This window comes from Heterocephalus glaber, unplaced genomic scaffold (assembly GCF_053883595.1).
Source record: "Heterocephalus glaber isolate CG9 unplaced genomic scaffold, H.glaber_assembly_v1.0 deba00000281, whole genome shotgun sequence".
NCBI classification, from domain to species: Eukaryota; Metazoa; Chordata; class Mammalia; order Rodentia; family Bathyergidae; genus Heterocephalus; species Heterocephalus glaber.
In genome coordinates, this window is record NW_028258139.1 from 22,191,582 (window position 1) to 22,217,446 (window position 25,865).

General features: G+C 55.1%; 1 protein-coding gene across 4 annotated transcripts in view; it reads left to right on the plus strand.

The window, feature by feature from the left end:
- Window positions 1-25,865, plus strand: part of Ndrg1 (N-myc downstream regulated 1) — a 47,884-nt gene that overhangs the window by 16,403 nt on the left and 5,616 nt on the right. For all 4 annotated transcript variants that reach the window (XM_004837920.3, XM_087187432.1, XM_087187438.1 and 1 more), the window contains exons 4-14: window positions 9,087-9,192; window positions 11,073-11,193; window positions 13,388-13,450; window positions 14,318-14,378; window positions 15,301-15,387; window positions 17,323-17,379; window positions 19,962-20,065; window positions 21,406-21,462; window positions 22,126-22,177; window positions 22,876-22,923; window positions 24,456-24,491. In XM_004837920.3, the coding sequence (XP_004837977.1) occupies window positions 9,087-9,192; window positions 11,073-11,193; window positions 13,388-13,450; window positions 14,318-14,378; window positions 15,301-15,387; window positions 17,323-17,379; window positions 19,962-20,065; window positions 21,406-21,462; window positions 22,126-22,177; window positions 22,876-22,923; window positions 24,456-24,491 (792 nt within the window). The remainder of the gene's footprint in view (window positions 1-9,086; window positions 9,193-11,072; window positions 11,194-13,387; window positions 13,451-14,317; window positions 14,379-15,300; window positions 15,388-17,322; window positions 17,380-19,961; window positions 20,066-21,405; window positions 21,463-22,125; window positions 22,178-22,875; window positions 22,924-24,455; window positions 24,492-25,865) is intronic.

Here is a 25,865-nt window from a genome sequence, read left to right on the forward strand (position 1 = left end):
TATGAAGGCCACCCCAGATTGTTGACATGGTCATGACTACCATGAATCTCCATGTCCCTCGGTGTCGGGTCACTGTAGGATTGCCTTCAAAATGTGTCACATTGCATGACGAGATGGCCGTGAGGGGTCCCTGCACCCAGGGCCAGGAGCTGAGCGTGACAGAGCCTCATCGGTTGGCCTAGGTGGCTGCAGGGTGTTCCCATCCAGGGATAGGCGAGTGTGCTCCAGCCTCAGGATGCTCATGGGGGTGCCAGCAAAGTGACAGTCACCTGCCAGCTGCTGACCTCTGATGAGCCACGCTGGTCCCCAGCGCTCCTTCTGCCCTGGCTCAGTCTTCTGGGACTTGTCCCCTCATCCTTACTTTGCAGATGGGGGAGCCAGGGCTAAGAGGTGACCTTGCTGGTCCCAGCTCTGTCAAACCCTCATCCCTGGGGCCTTACTCCATCCAGACCTGAAAGGGCCAGGCCAATTTTTAGGATCAGGTTCTTATCCTGCTTCGCAGTGGCTATTTTTTTTAAACAATCTTGCCAAGCACATGGTCTAACAGTGCTTCACTGGGCTTATGTGAAACCTAGGAGCATGGGCTGATGGGGACTTGGATCACCGTGCCTTCCTGGCCAGCCACTTGTATCTCTTCCCCCGTCTGCTTATTATCACAGGGGTCCTGCCTGCCTAAGGATTTCAGCTGTTTCCCTGTGCAGATGCGCACCTGCATCTGCAGGAAGGATGGTTTCACCTGGGCCTGCTGAGAAGGTTCTGGCATCCAGGTCCAGGAAGTTGTGTTTATGAACTGAATAGCTGGAAGTGTAGGGTATCTCGGGTTCCAGCTTATTTTCCTTGGCTGGATCTCTCGAGTCCAAGACTGTCAGAAGACTGTATATGCCTTTGAGATGGACCAGCCTTATCTCTTCGGCTGGACCCTCCGATGGGGAGGGTTTGAACAGCCACCAGATGCTACCTTGTCTCAGGGCTTCCCCACCGGGGCAGCAGGGGTCATCTTTGTTTGCAGATGAGAGACCAGTTTGAAGATATGTAGGCACTTATGAAAGGTACTGTTGAGATAGTTCTAAAATTGGGTCAGGCCACACTACAAGTGTGACAATCATGAAGCCATGAAGGCCTCCGTCTCCAGTGTAAACCCTATGCCAGAACTGCTGAGTGCTTTTGTGCGTCTTATCACTTGATCCTTGGACCTTCTTAGTGTGCCCTTGAAGACTCGAAGCCCAAGAAGGTCATAAGGAATGTGCACAGAGTCACACAGTGTTGAGATGGAGGGCAAACGCTGTCTCCATTCCCATGTCCAGAGCCAAGTCCACAGGGAGCTCTGGGGAGGGGGTGACAGAGTTGTGTCTGCTACCCATAGTTCCTAGCTCTCAGGCTGGGGGGCTCTCTGTGCCTCAGATTGCCTTTCTTGTTGGTGTCCTTTGATGTTTCTAATTTCTTCCACCTGGATCTTTAATTATTCAGCTGGTTTGATTTGATTTGGTTTCCATGGGAATCTGTGTTTGTGTGCTCACCAGGGCTCTCTAGGAAACGGGCTGCTGTTCCCCACAGGACCTCCTGGTGGAGGGAGGCAGGGCAGAGGGTGTGGCGGACGTGGCCTCCTGAAGTCTGGCTCTTGGGTGCAGGGCAGCGTGATCCCTCTTAGGGGCTGAATTTTTCCTGTCTCTTGGAAATCTGTCAGTGTAAGGGAAAGTGGAAAGAGTGACCCTTCACTAATTGCTTTCTTTGCACACAATTGCTTCTTATTTTCCTGTCCCTCGACTGAGGTGAGCAGAATGCAGAAGCTTGGGGATCTTCACCCCTCGCTTCCCCATCCTTGCCCACTCCCCACCCTGCTTCCTGGCGAAGGCACTGGGACTCAGAGCAAACTAGGTGACAGATGGCAGGGTGCTCATCTGGATCAACACAGAGGGAGGCTGCGGGTGAAACGTGGTTGCCCTGTCTGCCTCCTCTCCTGGGTTCCCTGGGAGTGCCCGCCCAGAACGAAGGATGCCTGACCCACTGGCGCATGCGGGGATCAGAGCGGGTCTGTCCAGGCCAGGCTCCAAAACAGCCAGGGAAGACCTGTTCTCCACGTGCCCCAGAAAGGTGCCTTAGACAGAGTGGGTCCAGATCCAACCCTGTCTTTTGCCACCCCTTAGCCTAGGACTTAACGTTCCCTTCCTGGGACTCAATGTTCTAATCTTTAGAGCGAGGAAGGTGTTGCTGTCTTGGGTGTCTCAAACGTTACAGCCGTGGATCAGCATGCAGCACTCTGTCTCCCTCCCTTGCTCCTTGTGGGCTCTTGGTTTTCTCTCTCTTTCTCTTTTTCCTGGTCCAAGAAGAGCTGATTCTTTTTCCGTGAAGAATCAAGGCCCTGGAGCAGGTCCCAGTTGCACAGAGTGAGCTCAGGCTGATGTCCTCTTGTCCCTCAGCAACCCATTTCCTGATGGCGACTTCTTGGTGCCCCATCCCCACTGTGCCTGCTGCAGCTTTGGAAGCCAGCCTTGAATCTTACCAGCCCTGTGTGGGTGCCCTTGGGCACCTGTGCCGTAGCTCCAGAGGCCATCTGTCACATGGCTGTCCTATCACGGGCCAGAGCTGGCTTTGTGGATTTGCTCAGTGAATGAGTGGCTGTCCTTGTCCGCTAGTGCTGTTGTGTCCCCTACCTGCCCCAAACCCTTCCCTCACCGTCTTCCCCTCTCGGTGTGCCCCTTTTTTAATTGAAAGGACCCAAAGGCCACAGGTACAGGCCTGACTCTCTGTACCCCATGTGGGCACAGGAGGTGAGCCAGGAAGAAGTGGGCGGGGGCGGGCGTTAATTCCCTAAAAAGTCCCGCCGAGGCAGGTTCTGGGCCGTTTCTTCCACTTCTGTTCTCCTGTGTACCCTCTCTTGCTTCAGCTCGCCTTGACTTAGTGCTGGCTCTCATTAGCCACTGCAGCCTTCTGGGGCTGGCACGCTGTGGGGTGACCTCCTACTCTGGCAGTGCCCAGACCCCAAGGCTGGCTGCCACAGGGGGAGGGGTGGCCCAAGGCACCTGGGATGTAGTGCCTGGGTTAGCATCACCCTCTCAGGGTCCTGTGTGCTCAGCATCCTCCCAGGGGCCATGGGAAGGAGGGATTGTGGAGGGGCAAAGGAGCTGGTCTCCAGGGCACCCCCTCTACCTCCAGCCAACCATTAACCTGCAGGCAGGTAGACAGAGTAATCAGCCTGTGACAGCTACTATGGAAGGGAACGCTTTTAGGCCCATGATGTGGTTTAGTCTGGGGAACAGCCCTAGGAGAGGAAATTGTCTTAGTTAACTTTTCTTGTCTCTGAGACAAAATACCTGACATCTGCAAATTAAGAGAAGAGATTTATTCTGGCTCGCAGTTTATAGAGGTTTCAGTCCATAGTCAACTGGCTCTAAGACAGGGCAGCGTGACAGAGGGGCATTGCAGAGGAGAAACAGCTCTTGGCATGGCAGCAAGAAGCAGAGAGAGATCAAGGGAGGAGGGAGAGGGATAGACCTTTCAGGCCATGCCCCCAGGGTCCTACCTCCTCCAACCAGGCTTCACCTCCCAACATCACATTTAACTATGAACTGATCAGTGGACCAATCCACCAATGAGTACAGCGCCCCCATGATCTAATTAGCTCCCCAAAGCCCCAGCTACAAGCGCTTGTGGCTTTGGGGGACATCTAGATGTGAACCAGCAGAAACATTCGCTAAGTTTTGCTAACCTACAAGGCCTGGTCCAGCAGGCCATGAATGTCATCCAGCCCCAGATTCCTGCTCTGTCATCCTGAGTGTGTAGCCTCTATCCTCATGATTAGAAGAGGGCTGCAGAATCCCAAGCACCTCATCCATGTTCTAGGTAGAAAGCAGGTGGAAGTGCTAAAAGGAAAAAAAAAAATCAAAATTCCAAGGTTGATCCTTAAAAATAACCCAAAAATCTCTCCAGGAAAGCCTAGCAAATTCTGGTCACTTCTCATGGGCCAGAACCAATTCTCCTGACCAGCTTCGATACAAGAGAGATAGCAAGAGGAGAGTTTTATCAGGTACACTGGTGCTTCAGAAAAACTTGGAATTTTGTTGTAAAAAAGAAGAAAATAGCTGTTTGGGAGGCCACCCAGCAATCTGCTGTAGTTCATAAAGCCCCTGATCCAGGAGGGGCAGCCACAGAGATGAAAGCTTTGAATTGTATGTAGTGGTAGCTGCCATTTCTCCACCTGCCAGGTCACAAGCAGTGTAGACACTTGTGTCAGGAGCCGTGTTTGCTACTTGCTGGCCTGTAGACAGTGTAGGCTGTGCCAGTCCCTAAGCATCCCCTCTGAGGCAGACCTTGTCTGTGACAGAGCCCCCCTTTCTCTTGGGGACTGGCAGTCTGGTTGTGGGGGGAGGCTGCTAAGCAGACAGTTCTAATTGTGGCTGCCGTGTGTTAGCAAAAGAAGAGGATGGGGGCATGCCATGTGTGTGGTGTGTGGCAGGAAAGGCCTCTCCAAGAGGTGACGCTTGGGGTGCAGCCTTTCTGTTTCTGACACACCCATCCCCTGCGTGCCTGCAGTTTGGGGCCAAGGCGCACCTCTGCAGGATGGCGGGAGCAGGCACTAGTCTTTGTTCTGTGTCTGTGTGACCCTGTCTGCTGCTGGGGAGATGATTGATCTGCAGCTGCCTAAGTGTGGGGATGAGACCCGCGGTGTCTGCCTTTAGGGAAGCACAGTGACCGTGAGTAGCAAGGTTCCCTAACCCCCTTCATGTGGCCCCTGGAATACGGTACAAGATGGCTTTGAACCTGGACTGTCCAAATCCGGGATTGCTTCACACCATGCGCCACCATCCCAGCTGTGTGAACCTGGGCAGGTTACTTAAGTACTCTCACCCTCAGCTTCCTCATCTGTCCCATACAGATGGACGTTACCCAAAGGGGTCACTGTGCAGTAAATGACAGGACACATTTAGGGTACTCGGGGCAGGGCTTGGAATGGGATGCCTGATACGATTCCCACCGCAGCCGTGACAGCCATCATGGCTATCACTACTCCTGGACAGAGAAGCTTCTTGACTTTTCCAGAACAGGGTAGAGAGGAACCAGCATGGCCTGGGTCTTTGTGGCTCCCCCTGGCTGGATGAGGCACCCGAAGAGGGTCTTCTGCAGGCTGCTTCTAAGCTGAGGTATGACTGAGCAGAAAGTTCTGGATGATGGAGAAGCTGGGGAGTCTCCTAATGAGCCCCCATACAGGAAACTATCCCTGTCCGGCACAGGGACCTGCCGAGCACCAGGTGGTACTGACGTTTGGTTTCTGGTCCCCTGTCTTTGTGAATGTCTGAGATATGGAGGGCCCGTTCCCCCTGGACACTGGGCGATTCATCCCCACAGGCACAGAAGGACAGAATGTTCCTTGGGGACCCAAAGGACACAATGGCATGTGTTTGTGTGTGTGTTAATTCTCCCATTCGGTCTCAGACAGTCTTCCTGACTTTCACCAATGGAGAGAGCACAGGAGCTGGCTTAGAGGGTGTATGTGCGTGTGTGTGTGTGTGTACATGTGTACGCATGCATGCGCGTGTGCCTGGAGCTCAGAGAGGGCCTGATCGGGCCCACAGACCTTGGCACAAAAGCACAGGGCCCCTCAAGGCAGGAGTATATCCTGATTCTACTACATGAGCCGGTGGCCTGGGGAGGTCGTCCGGGTCTCTTTGCCTCTGTAATTCCTTGTGGCCGTGCGTCAGGGACCCTGGCTGGGTTGGGGAGATGCTTAGCCACCTTCTCCCTCACCCCAGCCCACTTGTGATGAGGGGCAGGCCTGCAGCTGTGTGCCATTGCGACTTGGCTTCCCTCTCCTGACACCAGAGTCTTTGCCCTGGTAAGGCTGGCCATGGCAAAGGGCTCTTGTGCAGGGACCTGCTCAGGGTTGACATCGGGGTTAATACAGGGATGACTCCCACGTGCTCTGTCAGGAGCATAAGCCGGTCCTGAGAGATGTCCCAGGGAGGAGCCACCTGGATGAATCTGGTGGTGGCAAGCATGCTGTCCTAGGAGATCACACGTCCATGACCCTGAGTATCTGAGACTTTGCCAGTGGCCCTGAGTGCTTGTGTAGGCAGCTCTGAGTGGAACAGTCACACACGTAGGTTTTTCCTTTTGGACTGAGACATGGGCTCCTCAAATTAAAAAATATCGTTTTGTAAGGCAGCCAAAGAGGTTGGTAAAAGAGATGCGACACATCCCACTCCTAGGCCTGCCAGGGACATTGTAGGTTCAGGCAGGCCAGGGGTCCGGCCTCTGCCACCAGGTTAAAACTCTAAAAAAAAAAAAAAAAATCTCTGTCTGATGTGCTGAGGATCCTTTCCTGGCTGGGACTGTTCACACTCACGAAGTAGTCCTGCTCATCAGGACCCAGTGGAGCTGCTCTCTCCAGCTCAGAGGCCAGGACCTGCAGGCCCAGGGAGCTGGGCAAGGGTGGAGTGTGGATATGAACCTGAGTGTGCGGGCAGAGGGGACACTGCCTGGGTTGGCCTATTTTTAGAGTGAGCCATGTGGGCCAGCCAGGGAGACAATGAAGATTGTGGCCCCATAATGGGCCATTGTGGCTTGGGGGCTGGGCCTGGTCATTGGCGCAGTTGGCTGTGGATTTTTCCAGTGCTTGTTGTGAGCAGGGAAGAAATGTTGGTCCCAGAGGGCAAGAGGGCAGGAGATGACAGACTGGTGAGGTCTGTGTTCCAGGCGACTTGGTTTTGGGCTCTCAGAGGACCCCACGCTCAGGGCGAGGGTCTTCTCCGAGCTGTGCCGTGTATTGACACCATTGCTCTGTAGATGCTTCATGGGCCCAAGGTCTTCTCCCATTCCATGGAGGTGCAGCATGGCCCTGGCCTTGCATGCCTCAGGAGTTTCTTGATTTAGGACCAGGACCCCCACATCCCTCTGCCTGGCGTGGAGAAGGCCAGTTCCTGCTAAAACAGAGTACTAAATCAGGCTATGTTTCTCCCTCTTGGTTCAGGTTCTCACTTGGGAGCCACTGGCTTTATGGGATTTTGAGTGCTTCTTCTGACCCTTCCTGCTAGCCTCCACTAGGGTAAATCCTCCCAGAGAGCCTGTCCCCCCTTGGGCCTCCTACCGCTGCCCACTGGCTTGTGAGTTTTTATCCACACATCTCTCTGAGAAATTAGAGATCCTGGCACATAGCAGGTGCCTAATAAATGTTTGGTGGATGAAATGGAACTGGCTTAAGAGTCAGAGGTAGGAAGTAGCAGAGGTGGGATCTGACCCCCAACCTTGTAGATGCTGTGGGTGTGGCCAGTCACCCTGCCTGAGATGAGACGATTGGGCCAGGGTCCTGTTGCAGTCACCTGCTGTACCCATAGGTCTCCAGCATTTTCAGGAGGGAGGCAGGCACTGGCTTGCTCCCGTGTTACAGATGGGGTGACTGGCTGTGTCATCATCCACCTCTTCTCATGTGAGGCCATGAACGCTGGTCTTCCTCTCTCCTGCCATGCAGCAGGGACCCTTGGGGTCAAATCTCTGCTGGGTTGGGGGAGCAGCTTCCTGGCACCTGTGCGTTCCCTGTCCCACTCCACCCTCATCTGCTCTCAAGAGCTAACCTGAGTGGCCCCCTGAGGTGTGAGTGTGGGTTGATATTTTTGATTCCCCATTGTATGAGGAGATGAGAAGTCTGAGGATGCTGAGGCCAGCCGTCTGGGAGCACCACTGGTGTCACCGGTCTGTGTGGCTCTGACTACAACTTCATGGCCCTGAGCCAGAGTGAGTCGCATGGTCTTTTGGGCTCTTGGGAGGGTGAAGGGCCTGGAAAGAAGTGGTTCAGCATTGCACAGCACCAGGAAGGCCTCGGTGTCCCCCGTTGGGAGATGGCATTTTGGAGTGAAGTCACTGCTCCCAGACACAGGATCGCTCCAGGGAGACTGTGACTTGGGTCCTCAGAAGCTTCTGGGCAACTCTAAGTGGGCAGGAATCCAAGACAGCTGGGCCCAAGGTTGTGGAAAAAGTGACTGATTGGAAAAGGCCCATGACCATCACCATCTTGGACAGTGTAGATGACAATGGCAAGGGAAAAATTGGTCCAGGAATGAGTTGAGGTGGTTAGAACAAGATGGGGGACTTATTTCTTTTAGGATGGGTGAAAGCTGAATGTGTGCTCTGCTCTTAGGCCAAGCCCTGAGGGGTTTTGTACCAGGAGTGGGGGTCAGCCCACTTGAGGATACAGGCTGGAAAACTGGCCTTGACTTGGGAGGAGCCACCTAACCCTCCTGAAGGGGGGCAGAAGGGAAGAGTGATATGGTGTCATTTAGGATGTTTTTGGTTAACCCAAATGGTGTATATGGGGTTGGAAGTGGTTGACTAGTTGACTGAAAATCTCAGTTGGAAGATACCTTCCCTAAGACCTGTTATCTCTCTTTTCTGTCTCTGGGCTCTTGCCTCATAGCAACAAAATGACTCCCACATATACAACTCTGGGTCCCAACCTTGGCAGGTCAAGTCCATTCTGGCCCCAGTGGCTGGAAGTGAGTGAGGTGGGCTCTAAGTGGCCCCCCTGCACTCAGGCCCTGACACTGGGAGGTAAAATACAGGAACCAGCTTCAGCCTGTGGAACATGCAGGAGAGGCAAGTGCTCACACTCCTGTTAGGACTGAGGGTGAGAAGGGTGGATTCACAAAGGAAACTGGAGGCTCTTCTTGGAAAAGGAAGTGCATTCTGGGCCACCCTGAATCCTCAGACATCTATCACAGGGGCAGCAAACTGTGAGTTAGGTGATATGAGAGAAGCTTCAGCTTTACCTTCTGCTCACACCTTGAAGGTCTCACTTTGTGAATGGAGGAAACAGAGTCCTTTGCAGAGGGGGCTCTGGGGCTCCTCTGGCCCTGTAGCTTTATGCAGTGATGGCGCCGTCCATCCAGGGCTCCCCCTCCTCCTGATGGAGCCTTTCTGCACTTCCTCTCTCTTCCCTCCTTCTGGGTGTCCCTTCTGGCCAGAAAGGCCTGCTGTCTGAAACTCTGGCCCCCATGTGTACTTGGAGCATCCTCAAAGCACAGTTGGGAACATGCTGGATGCCTGTGGTTGGCACCTACAGCCCACTTGACAGGCCTCTGTGTGCTGTCTTTTCTCAGGAGCAGGACATCGAGACATTACATGGCTCCCTGCACGTCACCCTGTGTGGGTCCCCCAAGGGAAACCGGCCTGTCATCCTCACATACCATGACATCGGCATGAACCGTAAGTTCCCTAGAGCTTCGGGTCCCAGAGGCAGAGGGAAAAGCAGCTGAAAAGGGCTAGTCCCCCTTGGAACTGTCCTGGTGGGGACTCTTGCTGTGGCCTGGAGAAGCCAGAAATGCACTGTGTTGGGACACAGTGTTGTACAGTATCGTCATAGAGTTGTGCAGCCACCAGAACAAGCAATTTTAGACTATTTCCATCACACAAATGAAATCCTGTACCCTTTATTTGTCACCCCCAATCTTCTATACTCCCCAGCCCTTGGTGAGGACCTCTCATCTGTTTTCTGCCTCTGTGGATTTGTCTATTCTGGAAATGGAATCATACAACATGTGGGCTTTTATGATTGGCTCTTTCACACCTTTTCAGCCTCTACCCATGCTGTAGCCTGTGTCAGTCCCTCAAGCCCCATTGCACAGTGCTATTCCATTGTAGGATGCACCACACTTTGTTCATCCATTCTTCAGCTGATGGGCGCTTGGACTCTCTCCACTTCTTGGCTATTATGAATAGTGCCATGCAAATGTTGAGACGCTGAATTCTTAATTACCAGGTGCCTTGGTTTTTACAAAGGGAGTGGAATAGATCCACCTACTGTTAAGCCCATCCAGAGTATGGAAGGGTCTAGACACTTCTTTATGAACTTGAGTATTGCCAGGATGGATAACTGGGTGGTTTGGCTTGATCTTTTTCCTACAGCTTATTAATATCTTGAGACGGGATGATGTCAGTGACTGGAAACCACCTCTTCCTTTCAGTCTCACTTCTTTTGTCTCACATCTTGCCTGTCTGTCCCGCGTATCCATTACATTACATGCCAGGTCCCATGCTAGGTACTTACAGACTTTGTCCTATTTCACTGGACTCTGGTGTGGAGCTGGAAGCAGGCACATAAGGCGGTTCCTCTCTGCTGCTTTAGAAAGGCCTGTTGTTAGTTGGAGCAGACTCAATGCTGTATTGAAACACCAACCCAAGACCTCTGTGGCTTAACACAGCATGTGATTTTTCTCACTTATAAATCCAGTGAGTATGAATGGTACATGTTCAGTGTATGATTCAGCGACCCAGTTACTTCTTCTGCCATTTCCAGGATCCTCAGAAGCTTCTGTTGCCCCTCTGTATCTAAAAGGTTGATGGGAGAAGAGAGAAATGTAGAGGATTGGCTGCAGATATGTGGAGAAAATGGTGACATCACAACCCAGTCACGTGACTGCCACTAGTCACAAGGAATCCTGGAAAATGTAGTCGTGATTTGCCTAGGAGGAAAGGGTGAAAGTTTTGGTGACCAGCATCTTTGCCTGAGGCCCTTCACAAGTGACAGATGCATCTATGTCACTTTAGAGGGTTCATGCTTTATCTACCATGCTTCTCCTTGTTCGAAAATCTTCTGTGCTCTGGCCAGTGCCCCATATGTGATGGCCTAGGGGACCTAAGCAGAATGTGTCAGTGGAGCCAGACCACCTCATGCACATGGCTGGGAAGAGGCAGGAGCTAGACTGGGAGCCGTCCTAGCACCAGGGCAAATCCAAGACTCAGTCACTGCCTGTGCAGTGCAGGCCACTGGCCAGCTCTACCCTCATCCTACCCCCTTGGCCCCATGATTTATTAATTTTATTTTTTTTGGTACCAGGCATCCAACTCAGGTCCTTGCGCTTGAGAGGCGGCAGAACCACTGAGCTAAATCCTCAGCCCCCCCTCCCCCACCATGATTTATTCTTGCTTTTATCACCAGAGCAAAGTGGGGCGGGGGCCAGGAGCCCACCTCCCTGCTGGATTGCAGTGACACTATCACAACCAAGGTGCGGGGCCAGCCAGCCAGCATCCACTGGTTTCTTGGCTAACTTCGCTCTTGCTCTCACCCCTCCCGGCCTGTTCTCCAGACAAAACCTGCTACAACCCCCTCTTCAACTCCGAGGACATGCAGGAGATCACCCAGCACTTTGCCGTGTGCCACGTGGACGCCCCGGGCCAGCAGGATGGTGCTCCGTCCTTCCCAGCAGGGTGAGAGAAGCCGGGTCCCAGTGCGAGGGGAGACGGGGTGGGGACCCATGGAGCTCACTTGAAAAGGTTTGCCTCGTCAGGGTAAAATGGAAAGTTTACTGCTCCATACCGTCTAGCATCTTAACCATTCTGAAGTGCACGGTGCTGTGGCATTGAGTGAGTTCAGACGTTGCTGGGTAGCCATCTCCAGGGCCCTTCCCTCATCTCCCACTGAAACTTGCCCGTTAGACACTTCTGCCCATGTCTGGCGCGGCTGGCTCAGGGGCTCCACCTGGGCAGCAGCGATGGCAGAGCAGGCCTTTGAGGAGAAAACCTCAAGAGTTAAAGAAAGAGAGGGAGGGAGGGAGATAACCCCACTGTTGCACTTACTACAGTGGGATATTTGTGTTTATCAGTGTCATTGTCACTTAATTGATTGCTGCTGTCCCTACCTGCATTTTCTACATGAGGAAGCTGGGGCACAGGGGTTAACTGCCTTGCTCAGGGGCACGAAGCTGGAAGTAGGAAGTTGCGCTTTGGCCTCCTTCCCGTGCTAACTAAGACCATGTCGCTTTGGAGCACGAGGCTGCCTTGCTCCTGGGTGTTTATTCCCTGGCCTTCACAGCATGTGGCCAATATGCTATCTCCATTTCCCACATGCTGCAGTGGTGAGGGCAGCTTTGGCCCCCAGCAGCGTTGCCTGGGGAAGCAGACCTCAGAGATGTCCCCAACATGCCCACGCTACAGTGGACCAGGCCGGGTCGGCTGTCCCTGGGTGTACAGGCTTCCAGGAAGGCCTTGAATCGTTCACAGCTAGATATCCTTTTTCAGTTTTTCAGAATTATTCTTAATTATTAACCTTTATCAGTGAAGGAGGGGAGGGACACTGGGCCCTGTGGGGCCAGAACCAGAGGTAAAGAGCTTATGAAAACAGTGGGGTACAGTTAACAGTTAGCCAGAGATAGAGCCCTGGAGGCCCGCTGTAAGTCCGTCTTGGGTGGGACTAAATGTTTGAAAGACCTGGCACTGAGGCTCTTAGTTCCCCTTGCTCACCCCACCCCCCGGAATTTCGGTTCATTTACCTGGAGACCGAGATGCAGGCTGCTTCTCCTCAGCCAACCAGGTGGTCCAGGGTGTGGTGGTGGGAGCCAGTGCTGGAAGGGGCCTGGCTCGTTCTTGCCTCTGGAGTCAGGCTTGAGGTTCTCCCAGGCCCTGCAAGGGTGGAACCCCCAACCCTGAGGCCCAGTCAACAGAGAACTGATTCCCCTTTTGCTGTGCAGCTGGCCCTGGGGCATGGGGAGGGCAGAGAAGCCCCTGAAGGTAGGTGGCTCCCCGGTACCACACCTGGGGAGCTGCTAGCTGCACCCTGAGCTCTGGCCACTTTGAAGGAGCGTGACATTTTTGGCCCCTTCTGTCCTCAGGCTCTCTTCAATTCAGGGGAGTCACAATATCCAGCTCTCTCTGGCTCTTTCCAGGGCTTTTGCACATGCTGGTCCCTTCCTCTGCTTCCTCCCTGGAAGTGTCACTTCTCCCGAGAAGCCCTTCCTGATGCCTTGAGCAGAACCGTCTCCCTTTTGTGGTGTCCCCTCTCAGCCCTCTGGTGTCACTTCCTAGCCTCCATCATAGTCATGCTCACTTTATCTCTGCTGACTTGTTAGCTGGTTCCTAATCGGAGCCACATCTGCAGGGCCACTTGTTTTCCTTCCCAAGAACTGGGCCTTGCATGGGCCACAGTTTCCATGTTGATGCAATTCAGGGTCCTGCTTCCTGTCCCTGAGGTCAGATTGTGAAATGCATCCAGGTCCACACTACCTCTGCCTTCCCAGCCCTGCAGCCAGAGAGCAGACAGCCATGCACTGATCTTGCATAGCCATGAGGCTTGTGCCCAGCCTCAGGATGTTTATGAACTTGGTCCTGGGAGCCATAGCAGCCTCAGAGTCTGTGTGAGATGTGAATGAGCTTTTAATCCTCGCATGGGGCCTCTTCCGTGGGGCTTGGAGCAGAGGCAGGAGTGGATCCAAAGTCACTTTACAGAATGAAGGAGGGGGTTAGAATGGGAGCAGCCTCATGCAGCAGCAGAGTGGGGTAAGCTCGCGTTTCTGTGTGCGACACACATGGGGGGCCGGGCTGGGGACCAGGTGGAGGGTGTCCCGTGCGCATTGCCTGTGTTGGCAGGGTTCCACCTCTCACTGGCCGCCTCTCTATGTCTTCCCAGGTACATGTACCCCTCCATGGATCAGCTGGCTGAGATGCTTCCCGGAGTCCTCCGCCAGTTTGGGTAAGTGTGTGCCTGTAGGATGGGGGCTTCTGACCTCCCTGCCTCCCGGCCGTGACCTGGCCTAGCCCCTGGCAGGCAGGTTGGGGTTTCAGGATGGGGCCAGAGGGAGCTCACCGCAGTGTGCGCCTCCCTCCGCCTTCCAGCCCTCCCCTGTTCCTTCCCCAGGTTAGCCTTGCTTCTTGAGTGGCCACATCACATGCTGGCAGCCTCCCCACCCTGTCTTTGGCTTGTTGTTCCTCAACCCCCTTCCCTTCCCATGGAATGTCCTGGAATGGAGCTGCCGCTACCTCAGCTCCTCTCTTTAGTCCCTCAGTTTGCCAATGTGCCCCTCCTTCCCGCCCCAGTACTGGGCATTGAACCCAGGGCCTTTGCACTGGATTACATCCCTGGCCCAATTTTATTTTTTTTTTGAGAAAAGGTCTTGCAGATTTGCTAAGTGGCCCAGGCTGGGCTCAATCTTGCTATCCTTCTGCCTTTGCCTCACTTGAGCCTTTCCCGTTAGGTAGGTAACACCTCATGGTTCTGGCACAATCGCTTTCATTCCAAGACTTAAAATGCAAAACAAAGCTTGGGAGTGGGAAGAAGTGAGGCCTCGTGGGCCTTCCTGTAAATGGCAGGCATCTCAGAGCCCCGAAAGCAGGGTGAGGAAAGTGAGCAGAAGGCCAGGCCCCTGCAAGGCCAAAGTCTCTGGTCCAGCAGAGCCTGATTGACCCAGGCCGCCCAGGCCAAGAGCAGCTCCGTGCTCCACTTAGCCAGCCCAGTGAGCACCAGGGCAGACCCCGAGGGGACCACGGTGCTGAGGGACAAGACGAGGTAGGGGTTCACCGTCCTTTTCCTCCCGGGACTGACTTCTCACTTCCTTCCCAGGCTGAAAAGCATCATGGGCATGGGCACGGGCGCCGGCGCCTACATCCTCAGCCGCTTTGCTGTGAGTTCTTGAAAATTGCATTTAGACACTTGTAAAGGCATCTAGAAGCCCAAGAGAGAAAGCAGGGAGCTGCAGTTCCATTTCCTGAGTGACACATGCCCACGGTGCCGTGCGGGAGTATGCAAGGGTGTGCCAGTGTGTCTTGTGCACATGTGCCCACGGTGCTGTGCCCTCACTAAAGTACAGCACTGGATGTGCTCTGTCTCAGCCTGGACGGCTTTGTCACAACTGCAGCTTTTTATGGTCTTGGACCCTAACAGATTCTGAATGTGAGTCAGAAACCCGTGTTGTCCACTGACACTGTTGTTATGGGTCTTACGCTGAGGCCCAGCCAGGGGCGGGGAGACCTTTGTGTTCGTACCAGGCATCGTCCTGAATGCCGGGGCACTCACTGTATCCAGCTGAGGTGCCCCGACGCCTCAGTCAGGTCCATGCTTGCTGCAGGTCAGAGATGCTGAGCGCGCACGCCGGCCCAACATCTCAGCTCTGAGCAGACGACTAAAAGGCTGCAGCTGGGTCCCAGGGATCCATGTGTTTCCTGGAAGTACCAGCAGTGTAGAGGATGTGTGCACCCACCTGATTGTGCAGAGAATGAGGTGTTGGACACATTGGGCAGCTGGCAAGACTGAGGCCTGGCACGGGGGCAGCGCTTGCCCCAGGCAGGGCTCTGGAGTGTGGTGCTTTCCACCCCCCAGTGCTTCCTCATTCTGCTCTCTGGGGAAGCTATTCAGTTTTGAAGGCTCTGGAAGCCCCAGTGTTGCATGGTGGGGTTCCAGGGTCTTCATGACCCTGAGCATGGTAGCCCTCTGGCCCCACGCTGGCCCTTTTTCTGTTCCTTCCCCAAGCTTCCCTGTGACAGGAAGCTCCTAGGGCTTCAGATTCCTGTCTGTCTGTCCCTCTGACCCTGTGTCTCCAACCCCAGCTGAACAACCCTGACATGGTGGAGGGCCTCGTCCTCATCAATGTGAACCCTTGTGCAGAAGGCTGGATGGACTGGGCTGCTTCCAAGGTGAGGCCAGGGCCGGGGTCCCTGCACGTGGAGGGAGGGCCACACCAGCGAGGTCACAGGGACAGAGTTCTGAGCCAGCCTCCCAAGCATCACTCAGATTCCTGAGTATTTGCTGAGTATCTTCCATGCGCTGGACTCTTCTCAAACTGTCGATGATCTCGTTGAATAAAACTCTTTGAGACAAATGAGACGGAAGTCTCTCCGGAATCCTCACATTACTGATGAAAGTGAGTATGTTTTCAGTCCTGGCTGTGATGCTGCCTAGCTGCTTGGGAGGAGGCACTGCCTGGCCAGGCTCCTGGGGCTCCTTGTTTATCTTTTAAAAATGATTATTATTTTTACTTTAATTTTTATCCCATCAAAGCCCCAGTGTTTGCCCAGGGGCTGGGCATCGTTCCAATGGAAACAGGAGGACACGCTTCCGGCTGGGGTGATCCAGCATCTCAGCGTGAAAGTGTTTCCTCCCTTTGAAGTGGCTGCGAGGGCGGAGGGTTTGGGGCACCACGCCCACCTCCCGGTCCCTGTTGTGGCAGCTTTGACATGTTCCCAGCTCCAATGCTGTTCCGCCAGAACCTGGGAGCCCAGCCCCTCTGCCCTCGGAGGACATTCAGGAGCAGAGCACACTCCCCATTTTTATTTGCTTTTCCAGCCAAGGAAGTGACATTCCAGTCACCAGTTTGGCTCCTGGATAGCTGTTCTGAGCCAGGCATGGGGGCTGGGGACACTGGGCCTGGCTGGAGTAGGGCCGGAGGCCTGCTGGGTTTATGTCCACTTGTGTCCTCGCGCTCCAGCCCAGCTACGGAGAAAGAGCCCTGTGCGTCAGGCGCAGGCAGCAGGTATGGTGGCATCTTAGCTGCCTCCTGTGCTCATGACCGTCACTGTGGGCTTGTGACGCTGAGATTCTTGACACCTGCAGTTACGGATGAGAGGTCTGAGGCCCAGATGTCCCCGCCTGCCTAGTGCCGCCCAGCTGGGAGGTGGAGTCAATGGCCTACCTGAGGCCCTAGGCCAGGAGTTTCCCCTCAGCGGCCCCCACTGGTGCCGGAGTTGGTCAGCACATATTTCTGGAGCTTGTGCTATAAAGAGCTCTTTTAGGGAATGTGTGGAGCTCTTGCTATAGACATAGCCTTGTTGGGGAGAGAGGGAGGGAGATAGTCATTAATGAATTTAGTAACTCCGTAGATAGCCACAGATACACAGAAAGGAAACTGGCTGAAGGGAGAGAGCGGCGTGATGCATGAGGAGTGCTCTGGGCTAAGCAGCCCCTGGGTGTGCACTGGGGAAGCTGAGGGTTTAGAAGAGCACCGTAGCGGCTCTCTGCTGAAGGCCGGGGAGCTGTTGGAGCCGGGTGAGCCAGGGCCAAGCTGGGCCTTGGCAGCCTCACCTGCTGTTGCCTCCTGGGAGGGAGGGACCCAGGCCAGCCTGCCCAGGGCTGCCTGTCCCATAGGGTCCAGAGACGCGAATGAGATCCCTGGGAAGCTGGTCCTCAGCATTCCATCTCTGGGGCCCATACCTGAGATCCTCACTCTCAAAGAGAAAAGGATTATTTTGCCTCACACCTTCTGAGGTTTGGCCGAGCTGCTCTGGGCCCATGGTAAGCAGACGCCCAAAGCCCCTGACCTCATGGCAGGAAAGCAAAATGTAAACAGAAGAAGCGCTTGGGGTCCCACAGTCCCCTTGAAGGCCCTGGTGACCTGAAGACCTCCTCCTAGGCCCCATCTCTTAAGGTTCCACAGCCTACAGAAAGCGCCCAGCGGGGACCCACCCTTCAACATGTGGGCCCTTAGGGGGCCTTCCAATGCAGACTGCAGCAGGGGAGTCCTCAAGAATGAAAGCGGGGGGCCTAGGATGCCACTCTGTCCCTGAGCAGTGGGGTTGTGCTGAGCCTGGCCCCTCTGTGGGCCCTCTTCCCCATGTACTGCTGTCTTCCTGCAGATCTCTGGATGGACCCAGGCCCTGCCGGACATGGTGGTGTCGCATCTCTTCGGGAAGGTGAGTGGCCAGCCTGGCACTGGGTCGTTCACACCGGGTGGTTAACTGGGGTACCCAGTGGGGGCCCTTGTGCTTGACTGTGAACAAGACAGAGTCAAGGGGCCCCTGTGCTGATACCCGGGCCATACTGCGACAGTCAGCAAGATGTTCATTCCACCTCCCCGTGACACACAGGTCCTTTTATTGAAGTCCAACACCCTGCGTGTATCTTGACAAGATTTGCTATAGGTGTATATCGGTAGAATCATCGCTAAAATCAAGATGATGGACATCTCCACCACCCCCAAAGCGTCCCGTACCCCTTGATAATCCTCCGCTCCCTCCTTCCCAGATACCTTCTGATCTTCTTTCTGCCACTGTAGACCAGTGTGTAATTCCGAGTTTGAATATAAGGACGTCAGGCAGCAGGGACTCCTTTTTTTGGTCTAGCTTCTCCTACTCAGCCTCATTATTTTGAGAGCCCACCGTGCTGTTGAGTGTTAGCCACGGCGAGTCCCATTTCAGAGCTGAGCAGTGTTCCGGGGGTGGTGTATCACGGCTTTTCTCGTTCACCTGTTCATGGACCGCGTTCTCCGCTGTGGGGAGTCACAGGCAAGCTCTGCTGCAGACTCCTCCCTGGGTTTAGCTGTGCGCTGGGCGCCGTGCTCAGGACTTCACAGCTCTCTCACGGTGCCTGCTCAGCTCTGTGGGCCCTGTGATAAGTGTTAGTTTCGTCCCCACCTTTGCATGAGGAAATGGGCCAGGCAGGCGGAGTGACCTGCGTGAGGCTTCACTGCAGGGAGAAGGGTGGTGGGGATTCGCACCTACAATCCGAGCTGGAGCTGGTAGCTACTGCGAGACCCTGGCCCTGGGGCCTCAGCTCTCACCTGGCTCTGAGTTGGGCTGTGCTTTGCAGAGCTGTCCCTCCACAGGGGCCCTCCGTGGGCTGCAGGGCCAGGCCTCTCCTGGCACGCTGGTGACCAGCCCTGGCGGTACGGCCTCGGGCTCTTTTCACATCTCTGCCCTTAACCAAGTGAGCTGCTGTGTTCACTCTGTGCCTTTAATACTGTCTGCTGCAGGACTGCAGAGTGTGACCGTCTGGCACCCTCCTGGGTCCCAGAGCAGCCAAGCTCCTCAGCTTTGGAGTTGTCGAGGTGCAGCCCCTGGGCGTGGCCATTGTATTCCTTTCCCACGGCTGCAGTGACGCACTGTTACAGAGACAATGACTTAGGATGACGGAAGCCCTCCACAGGCTCTGGGGAATCTCTGTTTGAGTCTTCCAGCTTTTGGGAGCTGTCGGCTTTCCTTGGCTGGTGGCTGCTCACCCTCATCTCTGACCCATCTTCCCATGGCCTTCCCTGTATCTGTCCCAACTCTGTCTCTTATCTGTGCATAGGATGCTTGGCAGGGATTTAGAGCCCACAGGGAGAACGCAGGAGAGTCATGTCTCACAATCTATAATTAATCCCATCTGAGAAAGCCCTTTTCTCAAGTAAGATCACATTCACAAGTGCCAGGCTGGATGTGGACATATCCTTTGGAGGCCACTCTTAGCCCACTGCAGTTCTGCTTCCTCCTTTCTGGTTCATTCCACAGTTTGTGATGCATTTTGTCTGCCCTTAGCACATCTCCTGGAGCGGAGAGGCATTTGCGAGAGTTCAGAGCCAGTGTTTCTATTTTCTTAAAGGAGATGTCAGGCGTAGCCTTGAAAGTCTGACCTGACTGTACCTCAAGTTCTTGGAGGCTGGGAGGTCGGACAGTGAGGGCCTCTGGTGGCCCCAAGTTTCTGCAGTTGTGTTCTGGTTAGAAATCCCAGGATGATTCCTCAGACTACTTTTCCTAACTTTTTTCTTAATAGCCAGTTGGCCTCCTTGCTGGTTTAATGACCGTGACACTGGGCTGCTTTGACAGAGCTCAGATCTGACATTTGCTCTCTTTGCTCCCCCGACCCCTGCTCTAGTTGTCTCTGATCACATCAGATCTTTGTATGAAAACTTCAGCATCTGCCCTGTACAGAGGAGAAACAAAGCAAGCTCATAACTTGGACCCAAATCACATTGGAAAAGCCCCCCAAAGAGCAGGCAGGCTGAGGTCGACCTCCAAAAAGGCCCTGGGGGGCCCTGTGGGAACTGAGGTCTCCTCTTTCCAGCAACTTCCTGTTTCATGAGTCGGTTTTGGCTTACAAGCATGAAAAACTTCAGCTCCCTCCATTAAAAAATAAATGCTGGCATTTGTATCTGATTTTGGCTGTTTGCAAAGGATTTTTGTGTGCACAGCCTTCTTAAGTCCCGTAAACACCCTCTTTGTTTGAGGACCTGAGGCTCAAGAGAGTTCAAAGGATGAACCCGCCAAAGGAGTGGTAGTAGAGCTGGGCTGTCCACCAGCAGCCCTTGGCCTTGTGACACTGTACCCAAGCCCAGGAGACAGAGCCATCCCTTCTGGGTAGGCGTCTTCCTCCTCCCCACTGACTGCCATGGTGCCATCCCCGAAGCTTCCTCATGCTCCATGGCTGGTTGCCTTTGCCTCATACCTGGGCCATCTGGAGCTGGAGAGCCAAGTGCAGCCAGGTCCCAGCACAGTGAAGAGCGTCTCTCTGCCCACAGGAGGAGATGCAGAATAACATGGAGGTGGTGCACACCTACCGCCAGCACATCCTCAACGACATGAACCCGGGCAACCTGCACCTGTTCATCAATGCTTACAACAGGTACCTCTGACCAGGGGCCAGTGGGGCAAGGGTGGTGGCACTCAGAGGAGGTGCAGGCCCCGAGTTGGAGCAGCAGGCTGGGAGGACGGGGCCTGGCAAGGACACCTATGTGTCAGGGGCTCCTGGTGTTTCGTGAGCACAGAAGTGGACCAGAGATGCTGCCTCGGGCTCAGGGCTAGAGGCTCGGCACGCATGCTCCTGGGTGACTGCAAGGACAGTTCAGTAAGCAGAACAGCACAGCACTGGGCAGAGGGAGGGGTCCCTGGGGCTGCCCGGAAGCCAGTCTGTCCTTCTGAGTTTAGAAGGGATAGGATTAGAGGACCCTGGTGTGGGCCGCTGGTTCTGGGATCAGCCTGCCCCTGCTGAGGTAGCTCTGTCACACTCCCCAGAAGGGGCACAGGAAGGCCTGAGGGGTCATCTGGCCTCACATGGTAATAAGGTGACATCACTGAGCGTGCTGGTGTTTATCACAAAGTCTGATGGCCATTTCCTCTTGTGTCCTGTGGCATCTCAGCAAGGGCAGCGGTGCTGAGGTTCTTGCTGTCATCAAAGAGACAGACTTTGAAGTTCACTGACTCCCGACTGCTTCCCGAGAACAGGAGGGAGGCCGGCCCGGGGCTGGGCAGTGACCCCCAGGCCCACACTCTGTCCTGCCTCATGGAGGGCACGGAGCACAGTGCTGGGCAGAGGTGCTATTGCTCCTGTGGTCATTTCCTATTGAGGAAGCAAAGGCTCAGAGAGGTTTAGTGATCTCCCCAAGGTCACAAAGCCAGGAGTGGTGGAGGCTGATTTGAACCCTGCTTGTCTGGCTGCAGACTGTGTGCAAAGGTGGCTCCTGTTGGGAGCTTGCAGACAGCAGAGGGGTGATGTAGTGCTGCAGGGGAAGGTGGTCCACCCTGGGGCCACGCTGTACAGTGGGGAGCCCTGGGGACTTGCACCAAGGCTGGAGGGAGCTCAGGTCTGAGTTTTCGGGAGATCTTCGGCTGCTGTGGAGATGGTGGAGGCGCTGAGATTGGACGCAGGTTAAGAGTGGAGGCCCAATGACCATTGCAGTGCACTTGTCACACAGTGGCAATGTAAAAAACCCCAGGGAGTAAAGGGGACGATTTGCATCCCTGCAACAACGACAGTAACAATGCATTTGGGTTCTGCTGGATGTGCACGAGTCCTGCTGCCCCCTGACATGGACGCGGGAGGCTCTGGGTCCCGGAGCCTGAGAGCACCGTGGGTGTGGGTGGCTCTCCATCATGGCCGGCAGTGGACCTCTGTGCTGAGCGGCGGGAGGGGAGGCTGCCCTGGGACAGCGTGTGCTGATACTGAGATGCACTTGTCCCCTGCAGCCGCCGGGACCTGGAGATCGAGCGGCCCATGCCTGGAGCCCACACCGTGACACTGCAGTGAGTCCTTGGCCCTCCCCACCCTGTGCCTGGAGCCTGCTGAGCGTGGCCCACAGTGGGATGTGGTGGGCACTGGGAACTGGCCATCTCCTCCTCGGGTTGGCGCAGCCTGTTGCTCCCCTCACCCCGGCAGGCTGCACTGGAGATCGGGCGAGGTGTGCTGCCCACACCCCACAGCCCTCTCCTGGCTCCTGTGCATCTGGAGCTGTTAGGCTTCGCTGCACAGAACCTGTCCACCCGGAGGAAAAGGCAGCAGAGCACACAGCAGCGGAGAGTCCAGCAGTGCCCATGTCACAGGCGGCTCTGGAGCACTGCTTTGTGCAGCCCTTGTGAATTTGGCGGGCTTTGTTCCCCTTGTATTCCTGCCATTCTCGTCTCCATGTTGCCTGCTGGCAGAGTCCAGCCCACACTTCCCAGGTGACAGAGGGGCCTTTGAAGCAAAACATCAGGGCCCAGAACTCCTCTGACTGAAACCTAGACTGAGGAGTCAGTGAGGACCAACCCATCTATCCTGAGAGCAGAGCAGATGGGGGCAGGCGGCGAGAGGAGCAAAGGCTGCTGGGGAGACAGGAACAGGGAACAGCTCTTCTGGGGTCCGGGCCAGCCTGGCAGGGGCCGGAGCCTCCGAGTGAGCGGGTGCTGACTCTGCCCTGCCGTCCCCAGGTGCCCTGCTCTGCTGGTGGTCGGGGACAGCTCTCCCTCCGTGGACGCCGTGGTGAGTGGAGATGGAGGGCGCCTTCCCTGTCCAGTCTGCAGGTGACACCTGCCGCGCTGGCCCTGGCCATTGATCAGAGCCTCAGGTTGGGCTACAGAGTAGAATTTGCAGATGGTCATGTAGTAAAAACCTGTACTGTCTTAAGGAACTGAGTTCCTTGTGACTCACTGGAGGTAATCATAGGGCACATCAATAGAGATATACTGTTCATGCCAAGGGAGGTGATAGTTCTACTTTAGGCATGTGGAACATCATAGATTACTTACAGATAAATCTGTTTAATCTGGATACCACTTTTAAGAGGGACACTGCAGAATGACGACAGAAACCTCCTTGGTGGGAGTGACTGAACATGAAGAACGATTGTTGGAACTGCAGTTGTTCAATCTGTACAGTTCCTACAGCAGCTGGTAAAATAAGGCCGTTCATTCACCTTCCACCTTGTGGCTAGACTTTGCAACAACCTTTGGAGAGAGTTTCAGTTCTCATTTAATTCACAGGGAAACTGAGGCTCAGAGAAGTTAAGTAACTTGTCCAAGGCCACACAGCGGGTCACGGCAGACTTGAGATCGAAAGCCACCTCTGCGAGGCCCGGGAGCCCAGGTTCTTTCTTCTGTGCCGAGGGAAGATCGGGGTTTCCAGTGCCAGTGCAGAGCAGAGGGCGGGCGTGCGGTACTGACAGCTCTGCCCTTGTCCAGGTGGAGTGCAACTCGAAACTGGACCCCACGAAGACCACTCTGCTCAAGGTACGGGGCCAGAGGTCTGTGTCTACAGAAACTGAGTATTCTGCAAACTGAGAGGACTCGGAGCTGTGCCGGGAGGGCAGAGCTGGTGGTCAGAGACGGTGGAAGTAAGGGTTTCCATCTCTGTTTACAAAGCCAGCTCATGGAGGTGCTGGCCGGGGCTTGAGGCTGCAGAGACAAGTGATCCTCTCAGGGCAAGGGCGGGCTGGACCGGGAGGGCTTGGCAGGGGCTCTGTGTCCCAGGCTGGCCCGTGTGCCCGCCACGGGGCTCCGGCTGCCAGGAGCGCAAACGGCCCGAGCCAGTGGCCAGCCTGGGTGACCCCACCGGCTCCTCGAGCGCGGCCACTTGCTCTCTGCTGATTGCACAGCCCAGACTGCCGCCCACAGGCCCGCCCAGCAGGATGCAGCACAGAGCAGGGTTCTTTCCCCCTCCGGAGGGGGCATCCTCCAGGGAGGGCAGGCGGTGGGCGGGAGGAGGGACCTGTGGGGAGAGGTGGTAGCTCTCTCTCAGCATGCCCTGGGCCCTGGGAGTGTTTTCTGATTCCTCACACTCCACTGTGAGATGGGATGATGCTGGGCCTCCGCCCTCATGCTGCTGACCTTCAGGGATTGCCGAAACCAAGCCCCGAACTCTTAGTGGCTCAGGCAGCAGAAATCCCTCCCTCCTGGCTGGATGCCGGAAGCCCACGAGCTGGGTGCAGGCAGGCGTGGGTCCTCCTCAGGCTCTGGGGAGGGCTGCTGCCCCGCTGTTCCGGCTCTGCAGTCACTGCAGCCCCTCAGTGCTCAGGTCTCCGCCTCCATCACCTCATGGCAGTGCGTCCCTCTGTGTCTCCAGGTCTGGGTCCAGTTTTGTTTCTTTGTTTTTTTTAATTTTGTGGTGCTGGGGATTGAACCCAGGGCCTTTACACTGAACTACATCCCCAGCCCTTTTCATTTTTATTCTGCAAGAGGGTCTCACTGAGTCACTAAGTTGCCTGGGCTGGACTCAAACTTGCAGTCTTCCTGCCTCAGCCTCCCAGAGTGCTGGGATTTCAGGTGTGTACCACCGTGCCTCACTTCCCTTTTCTTTTATGGAAGTCAGGATATGGCCTTGAGCCCCTGGGCTGGAGGATGGCCATGCTGCACCCCCTCTGGAGCCCTCTCAGCCCGGAACCCTCCAATCCACCAGTTTCCCCATGAAGGCTTTCCGCGGGGAGTGAGCAGACAGGGCCTCCTATGTGGAACCTTTGCAGGTCAGACAGATTCTGGCCACTGTCTTATAAGTCACTGCAGCCCTGTTGGGCCCAGTTTCTGCCTGCCAAAAGAGACACATATGTGCTCTCGAAGAAGGGTGTGCGGTGGTCTGTAGGGCCCAGCACTGGGCTGGCATTGTGGAAAGCTTTGAGCAGAGACTGCCAAGGAGACAGTCTGACGCTGACATGCCCAAGAGCAGCCTTGCTGGGTGGGGGTGGGGTGCGCCCCAGCCATGATCCACCTGGCACGGAGCAGGTTGCTGTGGCCGAGCGCTGGGCACTAACAGCTTCCCTCCCTCCTAGATGGCGGACTGTGGCGGCCTCCCACAGATCTCTCAGGTGAGTGCCACCTGTCACCTCTCCCTGGCAGGGGCCCTCTGTGCATGTGCCTCGCTCCTCACCGGCTCCCTGTGACAGCAGATGATGGCTTGTGGACTTGTGGTGATGGTTTATAGAATATGCTTTCACACCAGGACACACTCGATCCCCAGAAAGGAACCCCTTATGGAGTAGGTGGCCCTGGGGTTCACAGGCTTCAGGGAAGTGCCAGTGGACAGAGCTTGGTCACTATGGGGCAGATTGCAGGTCTCCCTAGGGACTGCAGGCTTCTGCTGGAGCCAGGGCCCCACCCCAGGACTTCAAGCCGGGGTCAGAGGGACACAGAAGATATGTGACCAAATCGTGTGTGCATGTGTGGAGTCTGTGTGTGCCATACACCTATGACCATGTCAGTGATACAGCATGTTTGCTGCACCTGTCATAACTGACCTTCCAGTTGCCTCCCATGAGCAACCCCATCCACCCATCGCACGGACCTTTCTTCTGGTTTCTTACCATTTAGTTCTGTGTTGGAATGGAATGCTCCATGAAGCTTTTGTTGTCTTTTTTCCTCCGAACCCTGTCCCACCTCCTTGCTTCCTTTCCCTACCTGAAATTAGAGCGGATCTCACTCACGCTGCCTGGGATTAGGAGTGGGCTGACCCCAGCTTCCAGGAAACCAGCCGGGGAGGCCCTGCTCCTGTGTTTGCCGCCCCTCCTGCCTTGGGCCCCCTCAGGGGGTGTGTTTGCAAACAACCCTCCTGCCCTTGATCAAGTTAGACCCTTGCAATTATTCTCAGAGGCAGGAAGTGCCAGGATTTGATCTCAGTGTCACAGAAGAGGACACTGACACTAGAGTATGGGGGAGTTGGCCCGCAGTCAGTCACCCAGGAAGCCCCGCTGGGCCAGCGAGTCCCATTCTCAAGCCTGTCTTCCTGGTTCTGTCCCTTCTCTCTGAAGCCCTGACACGCCCCACTTGTCACTTTTTCCATTGTCACGTGAATCCCAGAGGACAATCTTTTCATAGCCAGATGACATTTGCCTCTGTGTAGACTAGTGGCAGGAGGTGGTGGGGCTCTCGGGGAGGGCCCCCTACTGACTCCTCACTGTAGGAGAACGAGACCCGGGGCAATGGATGTGAGCTCCGAGATTGCCGGGAGACTGCAGATGTGCTTGAGTATTCCCTCGTAGCTGGCAGTAAATTGGCCGTTTCGGAGGAAATGCCCGCACCACATGTGGTCCAGCATTCCCCACTCATTTCAGTGAAAGTAACCAGTTAATTCATTGGTTTGTCTGTCCACCCAAGCATCCAACCGTTTGTTCTTCTTTCCATCTTTATCTCCTTTCATTTGTCTTTTCTCACCCATCTTTCCTTCCTTTTTTCTGCCTCTCGAA